At 46.0% G+C, this 26,586-nt stretch overlaps 1 protein-coding gene across 2 annotated transcripts in view; it reads left to right on the plus strand.

Annotated features, from left to right (window-relative positions):
- The window catches only part of TBC1D5 (TBC1 domain family member 5), a 124,807-nt gene that overhangs the window by 94,269 nt on the left and 3,952 nt on the right, over positions 1 to 26,586 (plus strand). For both annotated transcript variants that reach the window (XM_068126756.2, XM_068126757.2), the window contains exons 13-18: positions 10,370 to 10,512; positions 12,648 to 12,754; positions 14,941 to 15,032; positions 15,296 to 15,561; positions 20,906 to 21,063; positions 24,171 to 24,270. In XM_068126756.2, the coding sequence (XP_067982857.2) occupies positions 10,370 to 10,512; positions 12,648 to 12,754; positions 14,941 to 15,032; positions 15,296 to 15,561; positions 20,906 to 21,063; positions 24,171 to 24,270 (866 nt within the window). The remainder of the gene's footprint in view (positions 1 to 10,369; positions 10,513 to 12,647; positions 12,755 to 14,940; positions 15,033 to 15,295; positions 15,562 to 20,905; positions 21,064 to 24,170; positions 24,271 to 26,586) is intronic.

Below are 26,586 nucleotides of genomic sequence, written 5' to 3' on the forward strand. Positions count from 1 at the left end.
CACTACATGACCGAAAGGCCAGACACCGCTCACTCAAGGTTCTGACTGCTCCAGACTTTGTTCCTTGCCAAGCACCAAACAAACAATCTGCCACAGGTACCACGTATAGCTTCAAGACACGGTCAAACCCAGATGTCACCAAGCCGTACTCTGCGACGGACACAGTGTGGCTACTTTCACGCACAATCATGCGAACAGCTGAAGCTGAGGACGTACAAGACGACATCATCCCACCAGATGACCAGCTGCAAGCTGCAGAACCCCAGCATGCTGACCCTGTTGGGTCACTCGTCCACGATCCAAAACAACCACCTGGCAGTAGGATCAAGCATCACGATATCCCAACTTGGACAGCCTACAACTCACTGCTCTCCTCTTCGAAGCCTCTGACAGAGGTCAACGCCCTGCCATTGGTAGCAGCACCAGCCCATGAATGGCAAACACTGATAACAGTCTTGAAACAGACACAGCAAATCAACTGCATGGTCATGGGTCCCGATAGGAAGACAGTGATCACCTTAGACATGGCCCTGTATGAGCGAGCCAAACAGCTGGAGATGACCAGAGATGACTGCAAAGGCAAGTGGGTACTGCGACTAGGGGAGATGCACACTGTGATGGCTGCACTGAGGGCTGCTGGGAATGCCATAGAGGACAGTGGTCTTGACGAGGCTTGGTCTGAGGCTGATATCTATGGCCCAACAACGACCAGACAAATACTGGAAGCCAAGCACATGAAGAGGGCTTTGGAGGCCCACATCACCACTGTCCAAGCCCTCTTCGACCTCTATGTGGACGAATTCTTCCAAGAGCATCCCCATCTGAGGGGCCCATGTACCCAGTCAGCACAACAGGTTGCCCAGAGCTGTCATCTACACAACCGAGAGGAGATGACAAGCGCGCAGAACAACATGCTAGCTGTCCTCGAGTCAAACGAAGTCCTGGAGGCCATGGCAAAGTTTGATGAGAGGAAAGAAGCCAAGAGTCCACTGTTCAAGTTTGTGCGACGCTACATGCGGATGATAATGCTGATATACACATTCATCCGTGCCACCCGTGATGGACAATTTGAGCTTCACCTGTCTTCACTGGATGAGATGTGCATATACTTCTTTGCACATGACAAACAGAAATATGCCAGGCTGACTCCCCGGTACCTTGCAGAGATGAAGGCCCTGAAGATGACAGATCCAGGGATCTACCAAGAGTTCATGGATGGGAACTTCAGTGTCCATAAGAATGAAATCCCCTTCTGTGCTGTAGGTGTGGACCATGCACTGGAGCACATCAACAGGATCATGAAGGTGACAGGGGGTATTGTGGGCATTACCCAGAATGCCAGTGCCCGCGAAAGGTTCTTTCTGACAGCACCAGAGCTGAGTAGGCTTGCTGAAGAAGCCCGTCAGATGGCTGGCTCACAATCAGCTACACGCAAGGAGCACCACGACCTATCAACCACAGTCTGGGCTCGGCAGGAAGACAGCATTCGTCGACTGAAGAATGTGATCAGAGAGTCCATGAATCCCATGACGCATGAGGGTGAAGACCTGACGACTATCATCACCAAGGTGGTGATGCCAGCTGAAGTACAGAAGGATGTCTGCAACCAAGATGAGATTGGTCAGAAAGCGTATAACACGTTTGTTGCAGAGCGCATCAACACAAATGAAATCAACCTTTGGGCCAGAATGGGAAAGGTCAAACTGAAGATGTGGAAGAGTGCCAGGAAAGCTGTGAAGCACAAACTGGCAGACAAGGTTGTAGAGCTGAAAGACGACAGGTCACTGTTTGCGCGCATGCTGATCGTGGCCCGCTCACGACCAGAGATCAACTTGAAGGATGCCATAGGTCAATATGAATTCACCGCGCTTCCACGAACCCTCTTTGCAATGGCTGGGACACTACTACCATGCACAGACAAAAGCAAGCTCATGGGCATCCTAGAAGATCTACCCAAGAAGTCAACTGGCACTGGTCAGCAGCCAGACGACGACAATCCTGAACATACTCCACCCCCTCCCAAGAAGGTGACTGTCATAGACGGCATGGCATTAGTGCAAGCAATGGGTAAGCCACAATGGGTCAAAACATGTGCCCAGTGGGCTGGCCATTTCAATGCAACACTGGACTGCAAGACCAACGGGTATGATGAAGTCCACCTCGTGTTTGACCGATATGATCTGCCAAATTCACTGAAAGAGGCCACACGGGAGAGGCGCCAAGGTGGCAAGCCGCCCACTGCTTACCACGTTCAAGACAGCACCCCGATTGGGAAACTGACAGCAAAACAGTTCCTGTCGCACACCAACACCAAAGATGAGCTAACTGTCTATCTGGCAAAGAAAGCTCTGTGTCACTTTGAGGGGACTACCAAGGTCTTCATCGTCACTTCAAGGCAGGATGTCTTCTCCAACTGCATGGATGTACAGCATCTCCGTAGCTCCCAGGAGGAGGCTGATACGAGGATCTTTCTTCACAGTCTAGATGCCGTCCGAAGAGGTGCAACACAGCTGTACATTCAGTCACCTGATACTGATGTATTCATCCTAGCACTCCACCGGTACCATGAACTATGCAAAGACACATACTTCATCACGGGTGTGGGGAACAAGAAGAGGCAAATCTCACTGGAACCAATAGTACATGAACTTGGTGTCAGGAAGGCTGCAGCCCTACCAGGATTCCATGCATTCACGGGAGCAGACCAGACTGGTCGGTTTGCCGGCAAGGGAAAGCTCACATGTTGGCAAGCCCTCAATAGGTGCTCTGTTGAGGTGGTATCTGCGTTTCATGACCTTGGGGCCTCTGAGGAGCTGAGAGCTGACACAGAAAGTGACATTGAGGCATTTGTATGCCAGCTGTATGAGCCTCGTACTACAGTTGTGGATGTGGGCAAGCTGAGGTGGAGACTGTTTACCAAGAAACAGCTAGAGGCACAGAAGCTGCCACCAACACGGGGAGCTTTACATGAAGCCATTGCTCGTGCACATTTCCAGGCCATGGTGTGGCATCAGGCTGATGTACCGGACCCCCAGCTTCCACAACCAACAGAACATGGATGGAGAGCAGAAGGAGATCAGCTGGTGCCCATCACAACCAAGGACCCTCCAGCCCCAGCTGCCATCACACATCTAATCAAATGTAACTGCAAGAAGACCCAATGCATGTCTCACTGCTCATGCAGGTCTCAGCATCTCAACTGTTCTGAGATGTGTATGTGTGGGGCAGATGAAGAGGTGTGTGGTAACACGGGTCAGGAGCGCCCCATGGGAATCGATAACACTGATGATGAGGATGGAGATCCTTCAATGTAACAATGAACACTGCCAACTAAAAATATTGCACAAAGACATTATAAGTGTACATTTGAACACTAAAGTCCAGCCTTTATGTGATTTAGAAGTGAAAATGATGGAAAAAAATATATATATGTGTTGGCATAAGTGCGTGAAAATCCAAGATGGCTGCCATAAGAACCCTTTTGATCATATGTAGGTGTATAAATGTGTGTTTATTGGATTAAGTATCCGCAAATATGTACATTTGGACACCAAAATTAACACTCTAGGTCATTTAGAAGCCAAGATAATGACAATTTCGGTTTTCAACAAACGCCATTTTGATAATCCAAAATGGCCGCTATAAAGAACTTGAAAAAAATGGAGACATATTTTTTCTACAACTTCTATCATCCCTAAAGACAACCCAACCAGTGTCCACAAATTAACATTTGAATTCAACGGGAAAACATTGGCCCCCCCACTATTAAGTAACTTATGAGGGGTCAAATAAGGGTTTTTCATGATTCTGAGTTGATTGTTAACATTTATATTTCACCACAGACACTCCTTTGTGGAAAAATAATTTCTAAATATATCTCATTTCCTACTTTGCAGGACATGGAGTCTAGCAATATGGATGAAGACGTTACTCCACCTGTGCTCAATTGCTTCATCTGTGCACGCTCGGATACACCAGCTGAAAGGCTCATACAGGCAACTCCAAAGGGATACTCAACTTTATTGAAACAAGCAGAAACTGTCGAAAATGTTACTGTTGTGGAACGTATGAAGGAGGCTCAAAAGGAAGGAAAACTGAGGTACCACCAGAAGTGTAAAAATGATCTGTACAACAACTTTGTTGCAACCACCAAGAAGTCAGCTCAAGCATCAAAGGCAGAGAAAGAGTCATCAAAGTTGAAGAGAAGACGCACTACTTGTGAGTTCAGTTCATCAACTGGCTGCAGTTCTAGAAGATCACAGTCAGTTGACCTCCTGTATAAGGATGTATGCATTCTTTGCAACCAACCAGCCCAGCTCTACAAAAATAATCCAGCACAAGCTAGAAAGAAATACAGAGTGCCAGATAATTTGACTGCAGATACACTGAAGGCAAGCTTGCTGAAGACAGCACAGAGTCGCGGGGATGACTGGGGCACTGAAGTCACTGGACGCCTGGAAGGGATCAACGACTTGGTAGCAGAAGAAACACTGTACCATTTGCGATGCAAACTTATGTTTGCGAGAGGTGACAGTTTGTCCAAGACTGATGAGGAAGGAAAAAGGAAGAGAGGACAAATGAGTATTGATGAGGAGCGAGAGGCAGTTTTTATTGAATTCTGCGAATGGTTAGACTCAGAATTAGAGCATGGGGTAATGAACATGGACCAAGTCCATGAAAAGCTGCAGGTGTTTGATCAGTCACCAGAGAAGAGCCTTTCTTATTCAAAGCATTGGCTAAAGATAAAACTTCTAGAGAAATACGAAGACACCTTGTATTTCACAACACAGGAAAGAAGGGCAGATGTACTCTGTCTCAAAGATGGCACCGACAATATTCTGCGAGAGCATCATGCTAATCTTGACCATGGAGATGAGAAGACTCAGATCATAAAGACGGCACTCAAGTTCATATCCAATGATATTGCCTTGATTGATTTAGGTCCAAAGTCATACCCCACCACACACAGTATGACTGACATCGATAGTCAGCTGACACTTGTTCCTGCAAGCCTTCAGATGTTCTTGAGACCGATTGTCAAGACAGACGAAAGAGTTGCCGTTTGGGGGCAGAATTTTATTAAGGCCTGCCGACCTCGGTCTGGAGTATTGCCACACCAAATGGGGCTTGCCATACAACTTGATCATAGATTTGGGTCAAAATGGATGCTCAACAAGTTCCACCGGCTGGGATACACTGAGTCTTACACGGAGACACAAAACTACAAATACTGCTTCCTTAATAGTAGGAGTGGAGATGATGTTCCAGATACTTCTGGCACTCTTGACACCATTGTGGAGGAAACCGATGAACAGATCAATGATGAGGTTGCGGTTGATGCTGCGCTTGAGGATCAATCAGTGATGACAGCCAAAGTGCCAGCCAGTGAAAGTGAATTGTCAAGTAATGATCAGGTGGTCTTTATGGAGGTTGGGGAAACAAACAATGCAGTCACTCAGTTTGTTGGAGACAATATAGATTTAAACATTGTCTCTATTCACGGAAACACTCCCTTTCACTCAATGGGTTGGATCGAAGTCACCTCTCCGGCACCACCTTTGCCAGATCCACAGACAACAGCAGCTTTCCCCCGGGTGAAGTTGAAGGCACTCGACAAAGCTAAGATCCTGAGAGGAACTGAAGTAAAGATTATTCCATTTACGAACAGGAAACAGATAGGAACGAACGCGATCATGTTTCTCCCCCTCGCTGAGCTTTCCTCCTCCCTGGCTCATGATCAGCCACTCCTCACTCCAGGTGACACACTCTGGGCAGCGGGGTGGGTGATCAAAGCCAACGATCCTGAGTTCCCACACTCCAACTGGAATGGCTGGATGAAGAGAATCCATGCTAATGATGCAAAGCAGAGCACACAGATCGAGTTCCTCCCAGTTATTGAAGGAGACCCTAATGACCTCAACACCATCTTCACCACTCTGAAAGAGTGCATACGGCGTGCTGGGGTCGCTATAGTGACCTTTGATCTTCCGATTTGGCTGAAGGCTGTGAATATAATAAAGCAGGCAAATCTACCCGTCATTCCAAGGTTGGGTGGTTTTCACCTGCTGAAGTCTTATCTTGGATCAATGGGTAACATCATGGAAGATTCTGGACTACTAGATGTGATCCAGTTGATCTATCCTGGAAGTACGACAGCCAACCACATCATGGATGGAGGATGTTTTGACAAGGCAATCCGTGTTCACCTCCTCATCGATGCAGCCATCTATCAACACATCATGAAACTTGCCTTCACTGAGGAGGAGCGTGGTGACATGAAGACCTTCATGGAGAAGGTGGCTGATGGGAAGATGGGAGCCAGACACTCAGACCCAGTAGTGCCTGTGTTTGAGCAAAGGTTTGAAGAAACCTTCAAACGACTCGCAAAAGGAGGAAGAACACCTGCACTCTGGGTGGAGTACCACCACATGGTAGATGTGATCAAGGTCTTTATCAGAACCGAGCGACTTGCAGACCACAATGGGCATCTGTCCTGCATTGTTACCAAGATGCTTCACATCTTTGCCGCTGCAGGCCATCATCAGTATGCCAAGGGCGCACGGCTGTACTGTCAACTCATGAAGGAACTAGAAACTTTGCCTGCTTACAAAGACACCTTAGAACGTCTCACTGCCCATGGGAACCACGTTGTCCGTTACTCAAGTCATGAGTGGTCCGGCACATGGTGTGACATTTGCATTGAGCAGACATTAATGAAGGCAGCCAAGTCACAAGGTGGACTGAGCAGAGGAAGAATGAGAAACAGTTTTTCTGGCCACAAATGCTTTTATACAAATACTTTGTGTGTAAATGTAAAAGTGAAAATATAAATGTTAACAATCAACTCAGAATCATGAAAAACCCTTATTTGACCCCTCATAAGTTACTTAAGGGCCGATTAAAAAAAATAAAAATTCTCGAAAATATTTTTCGGTACCCGAATTCAACAGCTTTTTTTCTGGGTTTCCCACGGGAGTTGACCTTCAACATTTTAACACATGTTATTACACACCTTTACAAACATATTGGTGAAGAAATTTTTTGGTAACAATTTAGTTAACAGATTTGTGAAATATCTCATAAAATGCCCTTACTATTTATTCCAACAGCACTGAAATCGCGACCGGAACTCGTACAGCTTTTATAACACCAAAACCCTCTGAGGGCGTGGCTCCAACAACCGCGCGCATGCCACGCCCACACCATCAAAAGCCCCACTGGCCCGTGCCCGTGGATTATGTCCCAATAAGGTAACCGCTACATGCGCCCCCCCCCCCCCCCCCCAGAATGCACTCGCACGGGCAATGTCAGTTTTCGGGGGGCCTTAACCATCCGGTCGAAACGACTGATGACCCGAGCAGGGACTGTGAGCGGCTCGGCGGTGGGCGGGCCAACCGGGGACTTACCCGACGGGGGACGGCCGCCCCGTGGGGGTTGAGCCAACCGAGGGGGCTGGTCAAGGCCTCGGGGGAGGCTGCTGAGGTTCCTCACGGGCCTCCCGTGGCTGCTGAGGTTCCTCACGGGCCTCCCGAGGCTGCTGAGGTTCCTCACGGGCCTCTCGAGGCTGCTGAGGTTCCTCACGGGCCTCTCGAGGCTGCTGAGGTTCCTCACGTGCCTCTCGAGGCTGCTGAGGTTCCTCACGGGCCTCTCGAGGCTGCTGAGGTTCCTCACGGGCCTCTCGAGGCTGCTGAGGTTCCTCACGGGCCTCTCGAGGCTGCTGAGGTTCCTCACGGGCCTCGGGGGAGGCTGCTGAGGTTCCTCACGGGCCTCGGGGGAGGCTGCTGAGGTTCCTCACGGGCCTCCCGAGGCTGCTGAGGTTCCTCACGGCCCTCTTCAGTAAAGCGCGATTGTGTCCGCCAGCGGCAGAGGCTCGACGGGGCCGGTGTCCCATGCGGCCGCACCACATTGCTGTCTGGCGGAGAAATACTTGTCTGCTTCCCTGGCCAGGGCGTGGAAATCCTCAACAGCCAAGTTGGCCAGGGCTGACCGTACCAGACCTGGCAGCTGTTGCAGGAGCAGTTCTTTGAAGAGGAAACATGGGCGGTGGCTGCCCAGGAGAGACAACATGTCGTCCATAGGCTCCGACGGCTTGGAATCGCCCAGCCCGGGAAGAGAAAGTAGTTCGCGGGCGCGCTCGGTCTCAGTGCGCTCAACGGTTACGAGCAGCAGCGCTTTTAGCGTCTCATACTTGCGGTCCTTGTCGTTCCCAAAACTCCGGCAGTTTAATCGAAACTGCGCTTTTCGCCATGTTCGTTTGAAGCTCCGAAACGTCGAGAGCAAGACGGGGGTCACCAATGTAGGAGTTGCGGATGACGAGAGGATGAGACATTGCTTAGCTGTTCAAAGCTCCTTTATCCCAACAGCACTGAAATCGCGACCGGAACTCATACAGCTTTTATAACGCCAAAACCCTCTTCGGAGGGCGTGGCTCCAACAACCGCGCGCACGCCACGCCCACATCATCAAAAGCCCCACTGGCCCGTGCCCGTGGATTATGTCCCAATAAGGTAACCGCTACAGTACCTTCATTTTTAAATTTGGTCTTCTCAATAACATTTTTTTCCAAACTTGAAACAAACTTATGACTGTGAGATCTTTGTGTATGGACAGCAACATTTGTCTCACCATCTCCTTATTAATTTCAGATATGTGATCCCTCCAGCCCCTTGGGAAGATACTGTTATGTGGAAGGGGGGGGGGGGGTCCATCGTGAGGATGTATGGTATGGCTCGTGTGTTTCACGAAGCATGGATCTACTATTGGAAACGAGGGAAATGTCAGAGTCTTGTTAAATGTGGCATTAAGGAGGCAGTGTAAGTAATTTATAGACAGTATAGCTAGAGATAAAATTGCATGTGTGGCATAAAATCTCCTGTTTGAAAGGTGAGACCAGGTGGAGGGTATGTAAAATAATGGCACAAGGAAAGCGCTTCGCACCATTATAAACTGTCAGCACATGTGTGTAGGCCATGGTGATGAGATGCACTACAAAAGGCTGGAAGAGGGTAAAATACTTTTGTCCTTATGGACACACCTTGCAGATAAACCATTTTAATCATAATAAATATTTCCTGGTTTTTGCCTCTCAAGCACATGTTCCACTGCCCCCGGTTCGGCTTAATGCATTGCCCCCTATCCCCCATTCCTTCCCACATTCCTTATATATCCAAGTCTCCCTCTATTTTGTCCTTCAACCATGCTGTTGGTGCCCCCTCCTCTCTGCTGTTCCTTTTGTTCTGTTACGTCCTGATCCGCTCAGTGCTTGAGGTCTTTTACGAGCCTCGACTTCGTATACAAAAATAACGTTATGCACAACCAGCAATGATGTCTTTGAAAGCCAGCCAAATCTGAGGGACTTTCAATCCACCAAGCGATCGGAGGCGATCTGTTGACAGCGGTGGCCTGTCAGCACCTCAGAGCAACCACAAATGGGCAATGTAAATGATGCCAATAAAGCACTGTTCCCACATTTTGTAAGAAAATAAAAAGTGTATCTCTGTGTGACTCTCTCTGGCTCTGTCTGAAGGGCCTTCCCAAGGTAAATCGTCTTGGGTGGCAGGGTGGGCTGGCATGGGCATGGCAGCAGCAGGGTGGACTGGCATGTCAAAAAACAAAGCTTCTGAAGCCAATGTAGGCTGAACAATACTGCAGGTAGCAGTGCAGCAGCTGACTTTGCTTTTAGCAGTGGGTGGTTCTGTCTTTCCCAGACTGCAACTAAAGCCAGAAGAGCCATTTTAACTGTAATATCAGTACCCTATTGGCTGACTGCAATTCAAAATCCTCATCACCTGCATATACAATGGATGCCTAAATATGGTGGACCTGTGGCACATACTCCCTTATTGGTCAGGACTGTTGCAGCAAGCATTAGTGTGGCGCAGGGGTTCATGGTCACCATGAAAGTGAAGTGGTGCTATTTGATTTATTATTACTATATATATATATATATATATATATATTATTTTTTTTAAGTAATTTTAAATTTTTTTTTACCTATTTTGTTTCTTTTTTTTCCCGTTCTTTATTTATTTCTTTACAATGGGAAATAAAAGCTTGCCACCAGTCTTTTTCAGGCAGGCTAAACCATGTGCAAATTGTGAGTGAGTGTTGCCCATCCAACACACGCACTTTGTGCATGGACCGTCAAAGCAAATATGGTACTTTATGAAGGAGGGTAAAAGATAAACCCCAATATATCACTTGTTCGCTTAAAATTTTTGTGAAATCTCAGGATATAAAGAAGATTTCTATGAGATTTGGATGCTTGACTTGTTCTTGCAGTGCGGTGGTCTTGGGGTAATGATGTGTGGTGGTCTGGATATCATTTTACCAAGCTGATGCTTTGGTTGTTTGTCATGTGTGTGCCCAGTCGCTGGGTCCGCCTCCTTTTTGGCCGTGAGTTTCCCTTACAAGACTTGCTGGCATTGTGGGATGCGATATTTGCTGATGGTCGTTCCCTCTCACTTGTTGACTACATCTTCGTTGCCATGTTACAGCACATCCGTGATGCATGCAAGTCATCGTTATGCTTATTTGCTTTCTTGCTAGTCTTTTAATGGTGAGTGGGGCACGTGAAGTTTCTTGCACCTCTTAAAAAACAGACATTACGTAACAATTAAAGTATTGTCGCATCGACGGTCCTGCTAATGCCGAACCGCCATGCCGAGTATTAATGAAACTCCCTAGAATAGACCGAATTACACAAGGCACCCAAGTGGAATGGTCCCTCCTGCACCTCAATCGGAAGTGCTAATTCCACTGGTCTCTTGAAGCGAGCGTTAAAACTTTAACCTCCCTAGGGACTTACCAAAACTGAGCCAAAACATGGTTTTTCGCACACAAGGTTTTCAATCACGGGTCACGACAAGAAATTTGTTCTCATGGAATAACACGTTTATTTAAAGGAGGCACAGGATATGAAAATTGAGAATCCAGAGACGATAGATGGATACTAATACAGACAAATAAATAAAAACACACGGTATAATGAAACGACTTGCAGAATAGGAATTACGGCAGGATGCAAAACATCTTTATTAATAGCTCACAATCATTCATGCAAAATGGGGGGGGGGGGGCACGCTCTTAGCTTTCATCTTCACTTTTTAAAGTCTTTGAGGTCTTCACTTTCAGGTCTTTTAAAAAGGATATCAGGAATCAGAATGTCCTGTCCATGAAATGGACCAGCAAAGAGGTGAAGCATCGAATAGGCGAAGCATAGAAAACTAGAGCAGAGTGGGAAGAGCTTGTATTGCGGCCAGAGAGATCAACTGGCTGCACGTGGAGTGAAGAGAAGGTAGCCCGTCCAAAGGACAAGTGAAGATGAAATCTAAGAGACCATCAAGTGTACAGAGCCTGGCTCACAGGCCCAACTCCTATGCTATGGGCTGCGGTCCTCCCTAACAGACCAGCTCCACTCCATGGTTCCTCATGCAACTGATCGGCCCAGCCAATTTCCCGACCTTTTGGGCGATCCCTTTTATCACTTCCCCTAAGGCTGTGCCCACTGCCCCCAGAGCATCCTCTGCTCACCGTCCCGGACTGGCCAGTGAGGGAGCGTGTCGTCGCCTCGGTGGTGATGCCTGCGAATGCAGTGTCCTCACCGGCAGCGCCCGAAGCATAGCAGGCTGCAGGAAGGTTTTAAATGCCACACACAGGATGCAAAACATGGCAAAAATAATCGCTCTAATACCAAGCCATCTAGTGCCTTGGCTAGTTCAGAGATCACAAAAACGAATAACGCTTTCCTACTGACTGTCTGTCAACTCTGACGCCCCTTACGGCACAAACAAGACCGGGACAACTTCTTTCTGACAGGTCCCTAATTATGAGAAATGTCCTAGCCTACTCAAACACACGGACTAACTAACAGGTCGACCTAATGCGTACCCCTCCAACGTAATGTTACAGTATACAATAGTGCGTGCCATTTGTAACTGGTGTTGTAGTCATTAGAAGACACTTCAATTCTGATAATTTAATGGATGTCAATATTTTTTTAAAAATCTAATTTTACTTTTGTTATTTCCTTCTAATTGCAACCTTTGCAGAAAGGTTAGATACCTTTAGATGTGGAAACTGGGGTAGGAGAGAGGGGTGGGGGTGCGGTATTTTCCAGCTTAATATTATACATCACTTTATTTAAAATGAGTTGCAATATGGAGATAAAATTATTTGGATGAATGCATAATATTTACAAAATGAAACTCTAGTAGATAATATATTTTCGAGTCTTTGCGATGGTTATGAAACCCATTATTGTAGTTTAGTTAATTATACACGTTATCTCGGCCCAGCTATAAATGGGCGTCCCATTTGCCAGCATTAGCTGGTGGACATTAAAGATTCTTCAGTGTCCTCCGTGAAGAGTAGGCTAGCTATTGTCGGCACTCTGAACAAACTACAAATTCCTGCTCTAACTGCTTAGTCAAACGTCAGGCCTGGGCAGCCGATTCGTGAAAGACTCGGGCCAAGCTCCATCCAGCTAATGGTTAACACCATAAGAACATGGGAATAATTGTGGCCGTTGAAGAAGGAGAAGAAGAAGAGTTAATTACACACTGTCTGTATCATTATTAACAGCAGGAGTTGTAACTGCTTTTACCCAAACCATGCTCTTTGTGGTGATGTCACATTTCCGATTTCAGTGCTGTCAAGTAACTACCAGATGTGTTTGGGCCTTTTGATGAAATACCCACCGGCTGGGGACATCCACCACCTTGTACGGAAAGCCCTATTTCTACGTGATCCCAAGGTTTTTCCTTTTTATGTTCTTATTTATGAATCGCAAACTATTTTGCTGTATTCTACATTGCTAAATTTCTCTAAAACATGTATTCTCAAGAAAGTATTCCTGTGGATTTATGAAAAACTTTTTTTTTCATCCATAAAGATAGCTTTATTTGTGTTATTAGAGGAGACTGGTTGGTAATTTGACGACCATTCAATTGCAGCATCTTTGCACAGCTGCGTCGTTTAGGTGGACTGACAAAATATTGAGCAAAATAGATCCTCTGCGGAGTTGGGATGCCCAGCGTATAGGTCGGGCTTAGTAAGCTGCTGTGCTGGGAAGACTGTGTCACACATGGCTGAAACCCGTCTCCCAACAAGGCACCGCTCACCAAAGTATAGCCAAAGCATTGCTGAAAGTGAAACCCTCAATTGACCGGCATTCCTGTCAACGAATAAGCAGCTGTGGCAGCCACTGCAGTGGAATCTGTGGACAAATGTGGTACTGCTTTAACAAAAGCGACCAGAGCCAGTATAGCAGCGGTGTACGACAGGCCGCCACCACATTCACATGGCAAAACACAAGATGAATTGCAGTATGTCTGGAGCAAATGTGGCCACACCATCACTGCTTCCTGTTGCATGAAAGAATTGTCACCATAAAATGTCACAAGGAACCACCTTTAGATGCCATTTTTCCCCACAGAGCAGGGGTTGGCCTTTTTCGGTCCCCTTTTTGAAGCAATGTTTTACGGCCGGATGCCCTTCCTGCCGCCAACCCTGTTAGTCGCCTCTTGCGACACACAGGGAATTACCAGTGAACTGGTACTCGATTTGCCGACCTCGGAAGGATGACAGGCTGAGTCAACCCCCCTGGCGTTAATTCAGCGATTGACCAGGATTCGAACCCAGGATCCTAGGACCCCAAGCCGGCACCCTAGCCGCTAAGCCAAAACCAGGTTAAGTTTTGTCACAAGGTGATATCATATTCACCCCGCTCACGCAAAGCGAAAAGTGGGATTAAGAAATTGGTTCATGTCCATCCGTCTGTCTGTATTATCAGTTTTTGATCGTTAGTTTATCATTGGGGAATAACTTATTTAAATTGCAGGCTATAGTTTGACCATGAATCGGAACATGAATAGGAAGACTAGTTTGCCATTTTACCATACCTTGGCTCTGAATTTGTCCCGATTAGACATACGCAGAGAGGAGATGAGATCATATTTTTACTCGCTCTGCCTGCCAATTAAATAAAACTGAAAATCATTCCAAAGAGGAAACCTACTGTTTTATGGATGTCATAAAGGACACAAACAACAGGCACGAATAACTAATGTAACTTGTTATGGTGATGTAATAGATGCTGGATAAAACCTGGAATTAATTTATTTATATGCTTTTAAACCTCTTTAAATATTCACTTAAATTGAATTATATACTTGAACACTGTAATACACAAATCGGCCTCATCATACTTCCAAAACCAGGAAATATATCGATATATAGTGTGAGAGGACGCAGCATGGTAGAGGGTTGGGGTGAAGAAGATGCCGATTGACGCTGCATTCTATGGTGATAAATAAAGCCTGCATCTCCTAAAGTTCGACTCAACATCGTCTTATTCCAGTTTATAAGGATGATGTACAAGACCGCTTCAGTAGCGCTGAACTTCTTGTTTTTGTTTTTTTTAACGCTCTTTAAAATCATTATTTTGTTTTGCAACACAAATCACACGCGCAGAGGACGTAATGACATTAGGACGACACTGGATTAGAGTTCAAACAAGCACAGCCGCTATCCTTGAGGAAGTGAATTCACTTCCCAGGACACACTCTGTACCAGCGACGCCATCTTTGTGACGTCACTTTTCTCTCCAAAGTCAGCATGGGAATTAAGGAGATACCTCCTCCCCACACCCCCAACACTGACCTCCCATGAGATGCCAACCCAGAGTTTATCCGTGCTTTAGCTTCTCAATGCTGAGAGCCAAACAAAGAAGTAGCACAATCTATTTTGGCTTTGCTATGCCCCAGCGAGGGTCAGAATGGAACTGTCAATCCTCCAGACTCAGAGCAGATGCTCTACCCATGATACCACTAAATCTGGTACAAATTTAAATACAAATCTGTTTTCATGCTCACCTCTTTTGATTGTGAAGTTCTATTTCATTACAAATGGCCTGCTTATGCATTTTTTTTCCATGTGCAGCAACACCCACGACCAGCCAACTATCTGCTGACCCAGAATTTGGAGCCTGCCCGTATCACAGGTGTCATCGCGCAAGGAGATCACTTGAGCAGGTGTGTCCTCAAAAACAAAAGTGGCATCTGTCGTATTTTGATTACAGTAACAGACTTTGATGTTCCTTAAAGGGAAAATAAATTGAGATACTATTTTGCCGATCTATGCAATTTGTTATCACCCATTACTGGAGGCCATCTTGGCTCCATCCCATCCAATCATCAGTTCACTCTAGACTTTTGCATTGCGGTCTCATGAAAAGGACCATTTAATCATAAACGCAGTATCTCCTTTTCTTCCAAATATGGTTTCCCATGTGCAGGGATGCTTTCAAGAGTACCAGTGTGAACAAGGTATCGGCTGGAATTCTCAACTTCACTCGCAAGTTAATCGGGCCCCCGAGCCCCGTGATGGGACCAACACCACGATACCAGCAGTCATATCCTCAGCCCCAACCTCACCCTTCTTACTCACAACCCCAACAAACGACCAATCCACTTCAATCCCAGCAGCCCAACGTTCAGCCCCAAACCCAACCTCCGACACGCATTCTCAAGTCAGAAAGTGTACCTTCCCACCTGAGCAAAGGTGAGTCAGTTGCTATAGGGATTGTGTTTTTGTGGGTATTATCAAAATTGTGCCCCTGTTGTTCGACTTCTTACCTCATCCCATCCTTGCGACTGATTTAATGCCCAATTTGCTACTCAGTATTCCATGCTTGGCCTACAGGATGGTACAGAGACTTACCTTTAAGCTGTCTCGTCTGAGTTTAACTATTGGCCTAACTATACATTGTCAGTTTGATGCTTCAGAAGCAAAGCGTTGTAACACAAAGTGCTCCGCTATAGGATAAGTTGCTGCCCGACAACTGCTATAAAGGCAAGGGCAAAATCCACCCAGCATAATCCTTTCCATGGTGCTGCTTTTAGCAACAACGGCTATGCCTTTAGGTAGGGAAAGTATGAGTATGAGGGAGAGAAAGAGGGACAAGGGAAAGAGTATGACAGTAAGAGATGTACAACATGGTTAGTGTATATAATGGGGGTCTTAACAGAAGTCGGAATCATAAGCCCAAGTCCTTTTCACGATTGACTCTGACAGTTATTTCTGTTAACATTGAGGGGTTTTCAACAGCAAAGTGAGATCTTATTGTTAGGCTGTACACAGGGTGCACAAAGCGAGATCCTCCCCTCCATGTCTTGTACCTGCAAGAGACTCACCGAGGTCCGCATCGCAATTGATCCAAATACCAGGCATGACTGTTGTGGTTGAAAAGACACATGAACAGTATGGCAGTGTAATATTTGGTAAAACTGGAACAATCGTCAATGTTACCTCCAAGGCAGAAAAACATGGGAATCCTGTGTGTAAATCTGGATGGGAGTGCAGTCTCATCTGTTTATAAACCCCCGATCCGAAACAATAAAGAAATCCACACCATGGGTGATAATTGGAGACTTTAACAGTCACAGCTCTCACGGTGGGGCTAAAAGGAGATGAACACAGATGGGGAGAGTGTGGAGGCCTGGGCTGATCCCAGTTAGCTCTGTGTCAGCGCCTTGTATCTATTGGCAAATAGCCCTATATAAATACAGCTATTACTAGCAGGGACCAAACACGGATCATCCGCGCAATGTAAAATGTGTGACCTCAAATCCTCAACTTCCCCTACCCCTCCCTCTCATGAAGTCATAAATCCCCATGTCCTCATCTGCCCCCTTCAAACATTAAGCCTTCAGTCCCATCCCCACTCCAACCCCTCTTCCTCTCATAAACTTATAAGCCCCCAAGTCCTCATCCACCACCTCCAAACCCTAAGGCCTAAGGCATCAATCCCCTCTCCACCCCAAGCCTTCAAACTCAAACCCCCTCCCCCACCATAATTCCTCAACCCCACCACCCCCCACCTCTCCTCCCTGAACCCTCAACCTCCCCTCCCAGCTCAGTTCCATCTTTGCTCCACCTCCCTCACCCCTCCCTTCCCAACCTCAACTCTGCCCTCCCCTCCTCACTCCACTCCCGCTAATAAAAGCAAACCGGCATTCCCATGTCGAAACAGCGGAATATTTAACACTTGTCTTCTCCCCTATCATGCGATCATCGACTTCACAGAAACGTCGATCAGTAGCTCCTCCATGTCATCGCCCATCAGGGTTACTGGTCCAACTAACAATCTCACGAGATATATGGAAACCCCGTGGAATTGCAACTCTAAAGTGATCATGAAACACAAAACCAATTATAATCGTCTTCCTGATACGTACACAGTGCCCTCCATTAATCTTGAAACAGTGAAGTGAAATTTGTTATTATTGCTATATACTCAAGAAATTTGGGTTTGAGATCAAAATATGAACATGAGGCAAGAGCACAGAAGTTAATGACAGTTGGTGTGGAAATATTGATGGATAATCCTGTATCACAATTAAATTACCTTACTCTTATGCTAATACATGCACGAAGGGAATAACTATTTCTGAGCAGGTCAGGTCAGGTATGGGAGCATGCGCCGGAGCAGCGCGTCCCCGCATCCACTTTTTGACGGTACTCCAGGGGCCTCCGTCTGGCCATCCCCCAGGCTGATGCCTGGCCCATCCCTATCTCCTTGAGATGCCGATCAACCTGCTGCAACTACGAGGCACATGGTCGGCCCGTTGGCCTCCTCCACTCACGAGGCTCCCTAGCTGAGAGTATCTGGTGAGCTGGATCAGCGTCCGGAAAACGAGCCACATGTCCATACAGCCGCAGCTGACTCTCACAGGACCATACAGGAAACAAATCTCATCTGAGTCTCTCTCAGAAACCGCTTGTTGTACACAAAGTCCGACCAGTGATAGCCAAGTATTCTCCGAAGAAACTTGGTTCCAAAGGAGTTAAGTCTCATTCTCTGTCCCTTGGTGAGTGTCAAAGTCTCACATCCGTAGAGCAAGACTGGAAGCACCAAGGACTTAAAGACTCTGACTTTCGTCCTCCTGCATATTGTTGCGGTTGGTTCAAATCCCCACTCCTTGACAACAATTTGTTGCGGTTGGTTCAAATCCCCACTCCTTGACAACAATTTGTTGCGGGGGGCCGGGTTCAAAAATCTCCCTTCTTGCACAACAATTTTGTTGCGCGATTCCCCTCAGTTAATACCAGAGAATCACGAATACCTTCAAGGTGCACGCGCGTGCCGAAGAACCGCGCGATCGAACCCTCACTTTCCCACACCTTATGGGGGCTGAGCGGATTTGCATGGTGTGGAAAGTGGCATTACCCCACGAGATTTATGGACCCGAATCTAGCCAAATTCGGTCTCGGATGATGCTAGGCCAATGGAGAAAAGACGTCCCGAACAAGTTGGAAAGTAACAACAAAATGTACAGCCTTTTATTTTGAAGGCACAGAGAAACAGAGACGAAGATTCAGCTTAACAGTTCTTACCTATCATAATAAACCCCACTGGCACCTTCACACTCTGACGCACTCACTCAGGGGAAAAGACACTCTGGTTAAGGGCGTACCGATGTACGTGCTGGAATTGCCTCGCTGGTGACCACGTGGTCTGGTGTGTGCAGCTCGCGGCTCGATGAGGTCAGGTCCGAAGGACGAACTCCAGCGCAGGTTGAGCTAGATTCAGCGCAGGTGGGACGAGCTGCCACGCAGGCAGACAACTTCAGCTCAGCTGAGTCGCGTCGAAAGCCAACGCTTGCAGGTCAGCCGGATGGCGCAAAAGATTGGCGCAGAAGCGATTGGTGGTCGACGAAACACAAAGGCCAAAACATGTGTCGTCTGGTGGAGCCAAAACAAGAGAGTCCAAAGCAGGGTGTCGTCCACGTAGCAAAATCCAAGGCAAGAGAGTCGTGTCGTCCATGAGGCAAAATCCAAGGCAAGATAGAGGTCGTCCTGTGCGCAGCGAAATCCCAGGCAAAGCGAATGATAATGCGCTGGACTGGGACATTATCAGACCTGCCCACCCCCTTCAAAATGTTCCACAGCCGGAACTGACTTGGCTGAGGCTGACTGACTGACTGACTGACTGATTGGCTGAGGCTTGTCGCATCATGGCGACGGGTTCCCGGCTCGCCATTGGTCACCTGGGTCGTGCTTTTGGCCACGCCTTCCTGCTCATTAAAAATGGCTTTCCTTAACCAACGAGGGTTTGAAATCCTGTCTAACTTCAATGCATATTGGTTTTGATTACTACACAATGGGAAAGGTCTAATCTTTACATTCAATAGAAAATAACTAACTACTGCAGGCTACATGTTGTCGTGCAATTTAACTATAGGGGGTTTGCCTTTATGGCACAACTGCAACAATATATACCGAAAGCGCCACACCCCATGTGTCCAGTGAATCCATGACTCCCCAGGCCCAACCCAGACATCTATCAACCTCTGGGTTACAACATGCATAGACATGAATAACACTGCCAAGGAAAGTGAATCTCTTTGTGACCTAAACATCTTTGCTACAAACAGGCACAGACAAGACAGCAGCATCCAAGATGTTATTGAAAGCCTGGATCTTGGTTTTGACCCAGGAAATCCGTAATCCCAGCGGCTCCGGCTCCTCATTCAGTACATGGAGGGTCCCCGTAAGAATATCCAGCATCTCCGCAAAGATGACTGCATCATCTGCGAAATCGAGGTCAGAGATCTTGACACCCCCAAACGATGCACTGCAGCTTGACCTCTCCGACATCCTCCCCATAATCCAGGCCATACAAGCACTGAAGAGTGTGGGAGCCAGTACACACCCCTGCCGAACTCCAGTAACAACTGGAAATAAGTCAGAGATGGAGCCACCTGCTCCAGCTGCAAGCTCACAGCACTCAGTACCAGAGTATAGTTCAGAGATCAGATTGATCAGCGTTGGTGCCACCCCACGAAGACCAAGAATCCTCCAGAGGGCATCCTGATTCACCGAATCGAACGCTTTGCAAAGATCAACATAGGCTGCAAGCAAGCAGCCCCTGATGAAACTCTCGCTTGTGTTCGGTGAGGACCCGAAGCACAAGGATACGATCAATCTTTGACCTCTTTGGTGTAAAGCCCGACTGCTCTGGTCGCTGGTGCTCGAGCAGATGGCGGCGAACCCTCAAGAATGATCCAAGCAAAGACCTTGTCCGGCACCGACAGTAGAGTCACCCCTCGGTAGTTGTTGCAGTCCTGGTGATCACCCTTCCTTTTCCAGAGGTGGACAACAAGGCCCCTCTTCCAGTCAGTTGGGATGATGCCTGTGCTCCAAACAGAGCACAGAACTGCATGCAATGACTCAAGTACAGCCTTTACACAGGCCTTGAGAATCTCAGCATGGATGCCACAAATCCTGATTTCTGAGCGATACAATCTCAACCCATAGAAGCCATTTCCACAACAATGTATTTCAAAATGAAAATCAGTTGGTCCTAATATTACAATGTTGATCAGAAAGATACTTTTCTCTTAAGATGGCAAAGGAATCATCAATTGTTATTTAAGAACATAATATGCAGTGAGCATTCTGAATAAGAGAGATGAGAACATGTTGATCAAGGTGAGGGGGATCAGATGAACTGATAAAGCAATGCCTCAAACGTACTTCATTAATGAATTGTGATTAATAATTGTGATTAATGTAATTAATAATTGTGATTATTAATAATTTGTATTAGTAATTAATAATGTAGTTACTAATAATTAAATAATTAATTAATAATTAATTAATTAATAATAATTGATTAATAAATAATATTATAATTAATAATTGTGATTAATAAATAATATTATAATAATTGTGATTAATAATTGTTTTTAATTAAAATATTCATGAACATGTTGATCAAGGTGAGGGATCAGATGAACTGATAAAGCAATGCCTCAAACGTACTTTATTAATGGGAACTAGCAAGCTGCAGAACGTTTGGAGACTAATGTGCAAAAACACCTGCCTCTCACCACACCTGCAGGAACTTTATGTGGTGAGAGCAGTTCGTCCCCAAGTTCTGAGAGCCTTGCTCACGATGAGTCAACTTCCGTGTCACCACCGTCCCAGGCCTCGCGTCACGATGGCGTTCTTGGAGCTATCGGACGTTCACGACAGCACAGCCAGGCCACACGAGACCAGGTAATGTGGCTTACCTGTTATGTTCTGGAAGAGTAGGTTGTTATTTGGAGAAGGCTGGGATGCAGTGTTAAAATGTCTACTATTGCTACATCACATAGACACTAAATATATCGCTTAATTTAGGTATTGGTGTCGATGAACAATTATTGTAAAAAAGAGATTCACAGGTGCATTAAAATGGTGTGTGACATGCATGGGCAACACCTAGTTGCTGGTTTCCATCATTCCAGGTGACACGGACATTCCAGCTGGTGTAATGTTGAATGCAAATCAGGAAAATAATTTTAAATTGATCCATGGTATCAGCAAACGATAGTCATTTCTTTTTTGAAAAATACTGTGGCATCTTGAACTTTTATCAATAGGTAGGACAGGTAGCAGGTAGGTAATAGGTAGTAGTAATAGCTAGCAGGTAGGACAGCTGGATTCACGTTTCCTCAGAAGGACAGCTTGTTCATAGTTGCTCCCTGTGAAATACCAGGATGATAATTTATTGTAGTTGAGCCAGAAATCGAATCGAGAAAGCATACAGGTGAGTACTGAGCTCTCCGGTCCGACCTACTAGACATTGATGTCTTACCTTGAAGCACGTGACTGTACTCATGGTTTCAAACTCCACACTGGCGAACGTTTTCCTGTTCATGAGAATTTACTGTTCATGTGTGAGCTCAATCTGTTTGGTTCTATTTCTTGACGCCAAAAAGTCTTTTGATCCTTATTGCAAAACGAAACATTTCAGAAATACCCCATAGTTTGAACAGCCTTTCTTTACTGGTTTGTACTTTGCTTCCAGCTGCATGGCAAATAGTACGCAAAATAAATATATTGTTGTGGATCTTCGAAGCCCGTTCCCGTTACGAAGGGGAGATTAAGCCCCTTTTTCTCTCTGGGTCTTCGAAACCGCGAGACCGAGTCGCCACTTCCGGGCAAACGTGGAAAAGGGTTTCGGGACAATTTCACACGTACCTTGAGTACCCACGCCGCAGCGGAAGCGGGGATCGAGTCTCGCACGAACCACGCGTAATTGCGTACGCCCGAGTGGAATGCGTGCCACATGACTCGTGCTGTTACCTTTCTATAGAACCCGATTAGAGCGATCTAATTCGTACCATGCGAGAATGATGGAAAAAACGAACCGGTCGAATCAGAAGGAATAACAGGATTTATTTACACTATTCACAGGTATTGGTAGCAGGAAAGGGACACAGGGCAGAACTTAAGCAGTCTTATACTTATCCCCAGACAATGGACCCACTTACACACATGGGGAGATGGAGGAAGGATGTTCGCGCGCCGAACGCGCCTGCTTCGGTCGCTCCGGGAACAGCTCACCCGGTGTGGCTCTCTGGCGGTCACAGCACGTATCCCGACGAAAGCAGGCAGGAGGGAAAATCCTCGCGGCGCGTATCAGGCAAAGGCAGGCAGGAGGAAATATCGCGCGTCTGTGGCCTGGCGCGGGTCACTCTTTACAGCCCGATTAATACTGCGCAGAGCACGGGAGCAGGGCAAGTTTGTGTACAACGGGGGGAATTCAGTCCATACGATATGACTCGACACAACGCAATCTCACGCGCGTTGTCCACTCCGAACTCCAACTGCACTCCAACTCGTAACTGAGGCGGGGGGCTCTGGGCACAGGGTTATATGGCCCCGCCCTAGCCCGACTCGAATGTTCCAAACCCCGCCTTTTGCCGCAGTGGTAAGTCACTCCCCTCGAGCCCTGATTGGCGGCTCGCGCTTACCGATGGCTCCTCCTCCGCCTTCCTTCAGCCTCGGTCGACTTGTTCAGGCCTGCCGCGTGGTATTTCGGTGCCAAAAACCAAACCAAAGCACCATAAGGACACCTAATTTTCATTATCCTACTCGACGCAAAACTAACACAGGAAAGCTTACATTTACTAAGAAATAACTGAACTTAAGCGAGGCTACATGTTGTAGTGTGACTAACTAAGAGGGGAAATTAACCTTTATTACAAAACCGCAACAATATCAATACGATGATTAAACTAGATCGACACTCAGTGGAGAGCATACCTCCGCCTGGTGAACGGTTTACGTTTTGTATCTCACCGATAGGCCGGATCTGGATTCGGACCTGAACCAAAATCTAATCGGCTTGTTCTTGTCACCTAAACAACTCGTCCACCAAGTTTTGAGATATGGTGCTACATATCGTTTTTGTCCCCATATCTCAATGGTGAAGAACCACTTAGAGTTTTAGAAACTCTCGTACCCTCATCCAGATCTTCACGAAAATTGAATCGATTCATCCTTGGCAGACACCCAACCTGCCCACAAAGTTTTGTCCGAATTCATCCCTAACTTTTTGAGATCTCGTGTTATGTATCGGTTTTAGTCTCATCTTATCACTCAATGGTGAAGAATCACTCCAAAAATTCTCGGATCCAGATCCTCACTAAAATCTAATCAATTCGTCCTTGACACAAACCCAACCTGTCCACCGAATTTAGTTTGAATCTGTGCATAATTTATTGAGATGTCCTGCTCAGAGACAGACACACGAGAGTAAAAACGTAACCTCTGTCCATCTTTGGTTGTGGAGGTAATAAATCGTGAAACTCTTTTTTTTCCCCACGCAGGTAGAAACCAAAATCATCAGTTCCTCCCAGAAAAGTTGACAGAAGGTTCAGCTCTGCACTGATCCGTTGGACCCAACGGCTTCGTATGGTTGCCATCGCGCCAATTGGTCAAAGTTCACAAACAAAGCTAATATAGATAGTGTTAGTCAAAGTTCACAAACAAAGCTAATATAGATCGTGTTAGTCAAAGTTCACAAACAAAGCTAATATAGATCGTGTTAGTCAAAGTTCACAAACAAAGCTAATATAGATCGTGTTAGTCAAAGTTCACAAACAAAGCTAATATAGATCGTGTCAGTCAAAGTTCATTAACAAAGCGTGAGCTTTGGAGTCGAGGTCATTCACAAAGTTAAACTTTTTCTAATGACTGTGTGGGGTAAAGTGTTCTATGAACTCTCTAGTTGGAGAAGTTTTTATTCCATGGTTTTTCATATGGCCGTATTGTCGATGTTCTGATTGATTGATGTAGAAGTATTGTCACTTGTGTCACCTGACCCTAACCATTAGGAGCTACAACTGCAAAGTGAACTTTCCAGGCTACAAGGACACGCAAACGAGCTGCATACCATGTGCTGTTACTGTGCGCAAAAGATGGAGAATCACTTGGGTTTGTTTCTTTCCTGAACCTGAACTTTTCCCTGAACTATATTGCAGAAATAGAACTGCATTATGTTTGATAGTTTGTTTGTCTGTTTCTATCTATCTATCCCTAACACTGAATATAGTTTCAGCCTTTAAGGAAAATTTTGGTTATTTATTGGGTGGTCGTTGTGCACAGGGGAAACAGTTCACCCAATCTTTGCCAAAGGCCTCTGATTTTCTTGTAATACACAATATGACGTCATGGCAAGTGATTTGTTACAGATATGACTTCGGGTTAATTGGGAACCCTCGTGGAAGGAAGATCATGAGGCTTTCTCCCTCTCCACCTCCCTGGTAATATCGCTGTGTGGATAAGCCGCTCCTAAATCCCTTGTTTGGGCGGGGCTTCAATTGGGAGGCCCAAATGAAAAGGCAAAATACCAGAAATTGAAGGCTTTGTTTATTTTAAACCATTTATATAAACATCCGTCAAATCATATCACACGCAAATCATCAAAATCCAAACAGTATTTGTAGAATTTCAATAAAAGCCACATCACTGTTCATATCGGTAAATATTATTCCATCGTGTTTGGAAAAACTGGAAAATTGGAAATTTGAAAAATTGGAAAAACAATATATCCTATTTTACTCCAGGGGGTCCCCTGCGGTACCTGGGAACAGACAGACAGACAGACATTTGGTGAATTATAGTAAGATACATGGTTATTTGGCAAATAAACCATACAACAACAACAACAACATGCATTTTAAGGCCATTTTCCCTGCTAGAGCGGGGGTTAGCCTTGCGGCCCCCATGACAATCTTCTCCATTTTGCCCTATTTTCTGCATCTCTCCTTGTTAACCCCCTTGCCCGCATTTCTTCTTCCACCATCTTTAGCCAAGTCTTTCTCGGTCTTCCCCGTCCTCTACTTCCTTCTACATCAATTTCCATCACTCTTCTCAACCAGTCACTCTCATCCTTCCTCAACACATGACCAAACCATCTCAGCCTGTTCCTCTTCACATCATCAATCACAGGCTCTATTCCCATCATCTTTCGCAATTCATCATTTGTCTTCCTCTCTCTCAACGATACTCTGCACATCCATCGAACCATTCGCATTTCCACCCTTTCCAGCCTTCGTTGCTGTTCTACGTTCATTACCCATGTCTCGCTCCCATAAATCATAACACTTCTCACACATGCAGCATACACCTTTCCCTTCAGCTTCAACGACACTCCCCTCCTCGTCAGCACGCCACTCAGTTCCCGAAACTTCTTCCATGCACATCTCACTCGAGCAACCGTTGCCGAGTCTGATCCACCTTCTCCATTCAGCATGTCTCCGAGGTAGCAAAATGTTTTCACACCTTCCATTCATGGCAAATAAACCATGAAGTAGTTAAATTGGTATTAGCACAATTAAGGCATCATTGGTGAAAGAGTCGTTGACAAAGCTCCGCTCAGCTATTCCTCTTAGCAGATTCATCATGGCCTTGCGTTTCTTTAATCGTGGGCGCGTACGCAAATTATGTTTTTGGGTCGTCTGTCCGGGGTGTCCGGCCATCCGTCTGTGATAGGTTTTCGTTTCTGCCATAACGTGAGAACGGCTGAAGGGATTTAAATCAAAATTGGATCAAGTATGTACTATGATGTAAAGATGAACTGATTCGAATTTGGAGTCAAAGATCAGAGGTCACGATAGGTTAAAAATCCTGTTACCGCAATAACTTGTGAACCAGTGATGGGATTTTGAGAAAAGTTGGTACAAGTATGTATTGTGGTGTAAAGATGAACTGATTTGATTTTGGGGTCAAGATGTCAAAGGTCAAAGTCTAATTGGTTTTCATTACGATATAACTTAAGAATGGCTGAAGGGAACCAAGTAAAACTTGGTACAGGTCTGCATCATGATGTAAAGATAAACATATTAGATTATGGGGTCAAGAGGTCAGAGGTCCCGTCAGGTATAAATTGTTACTGCGCTGGCTTGTGAATCACTGATGGGGTTTGACCAAACTTGGGATAAGTAGACATTATGATGCAAAGATGAACTGATTAGATTTTGGTATCAAAGATATTCGAATTGAATTATGATGAATGATGTATTGATGATGAGTATGTAGTGATGAATTGAGAATTGGAATTGATGTATTGAATTATGATGAGTATTTCATTCATGTTTTGAATTATGAGAATTAACCCCTGTTAATTCACCCCAGATCCATGTTTTTGAAATTCTGACTTCTTTCCTGGAAGTCCGAGCAATGCCCATGTGTTTTATGCCTCAACCTTCCCGTGCCTCCTGCCCCCAAGCCCTCTCCCTCCCACAGATC

Source organism: Myxine glutinosa, chromosome 10 (assembly GCF_964187855.1).
Source record: "Myxine glutinosa chromosome 10, kmMyxGlut1.1, whole genome shotgun sequence".
NCBI classification, from domain to species: Eukaryota; Metazoa; Chordata; class Myxini; order Myxiniformes; family Myxinidae; genus Myxine; species Myxine glutinosa.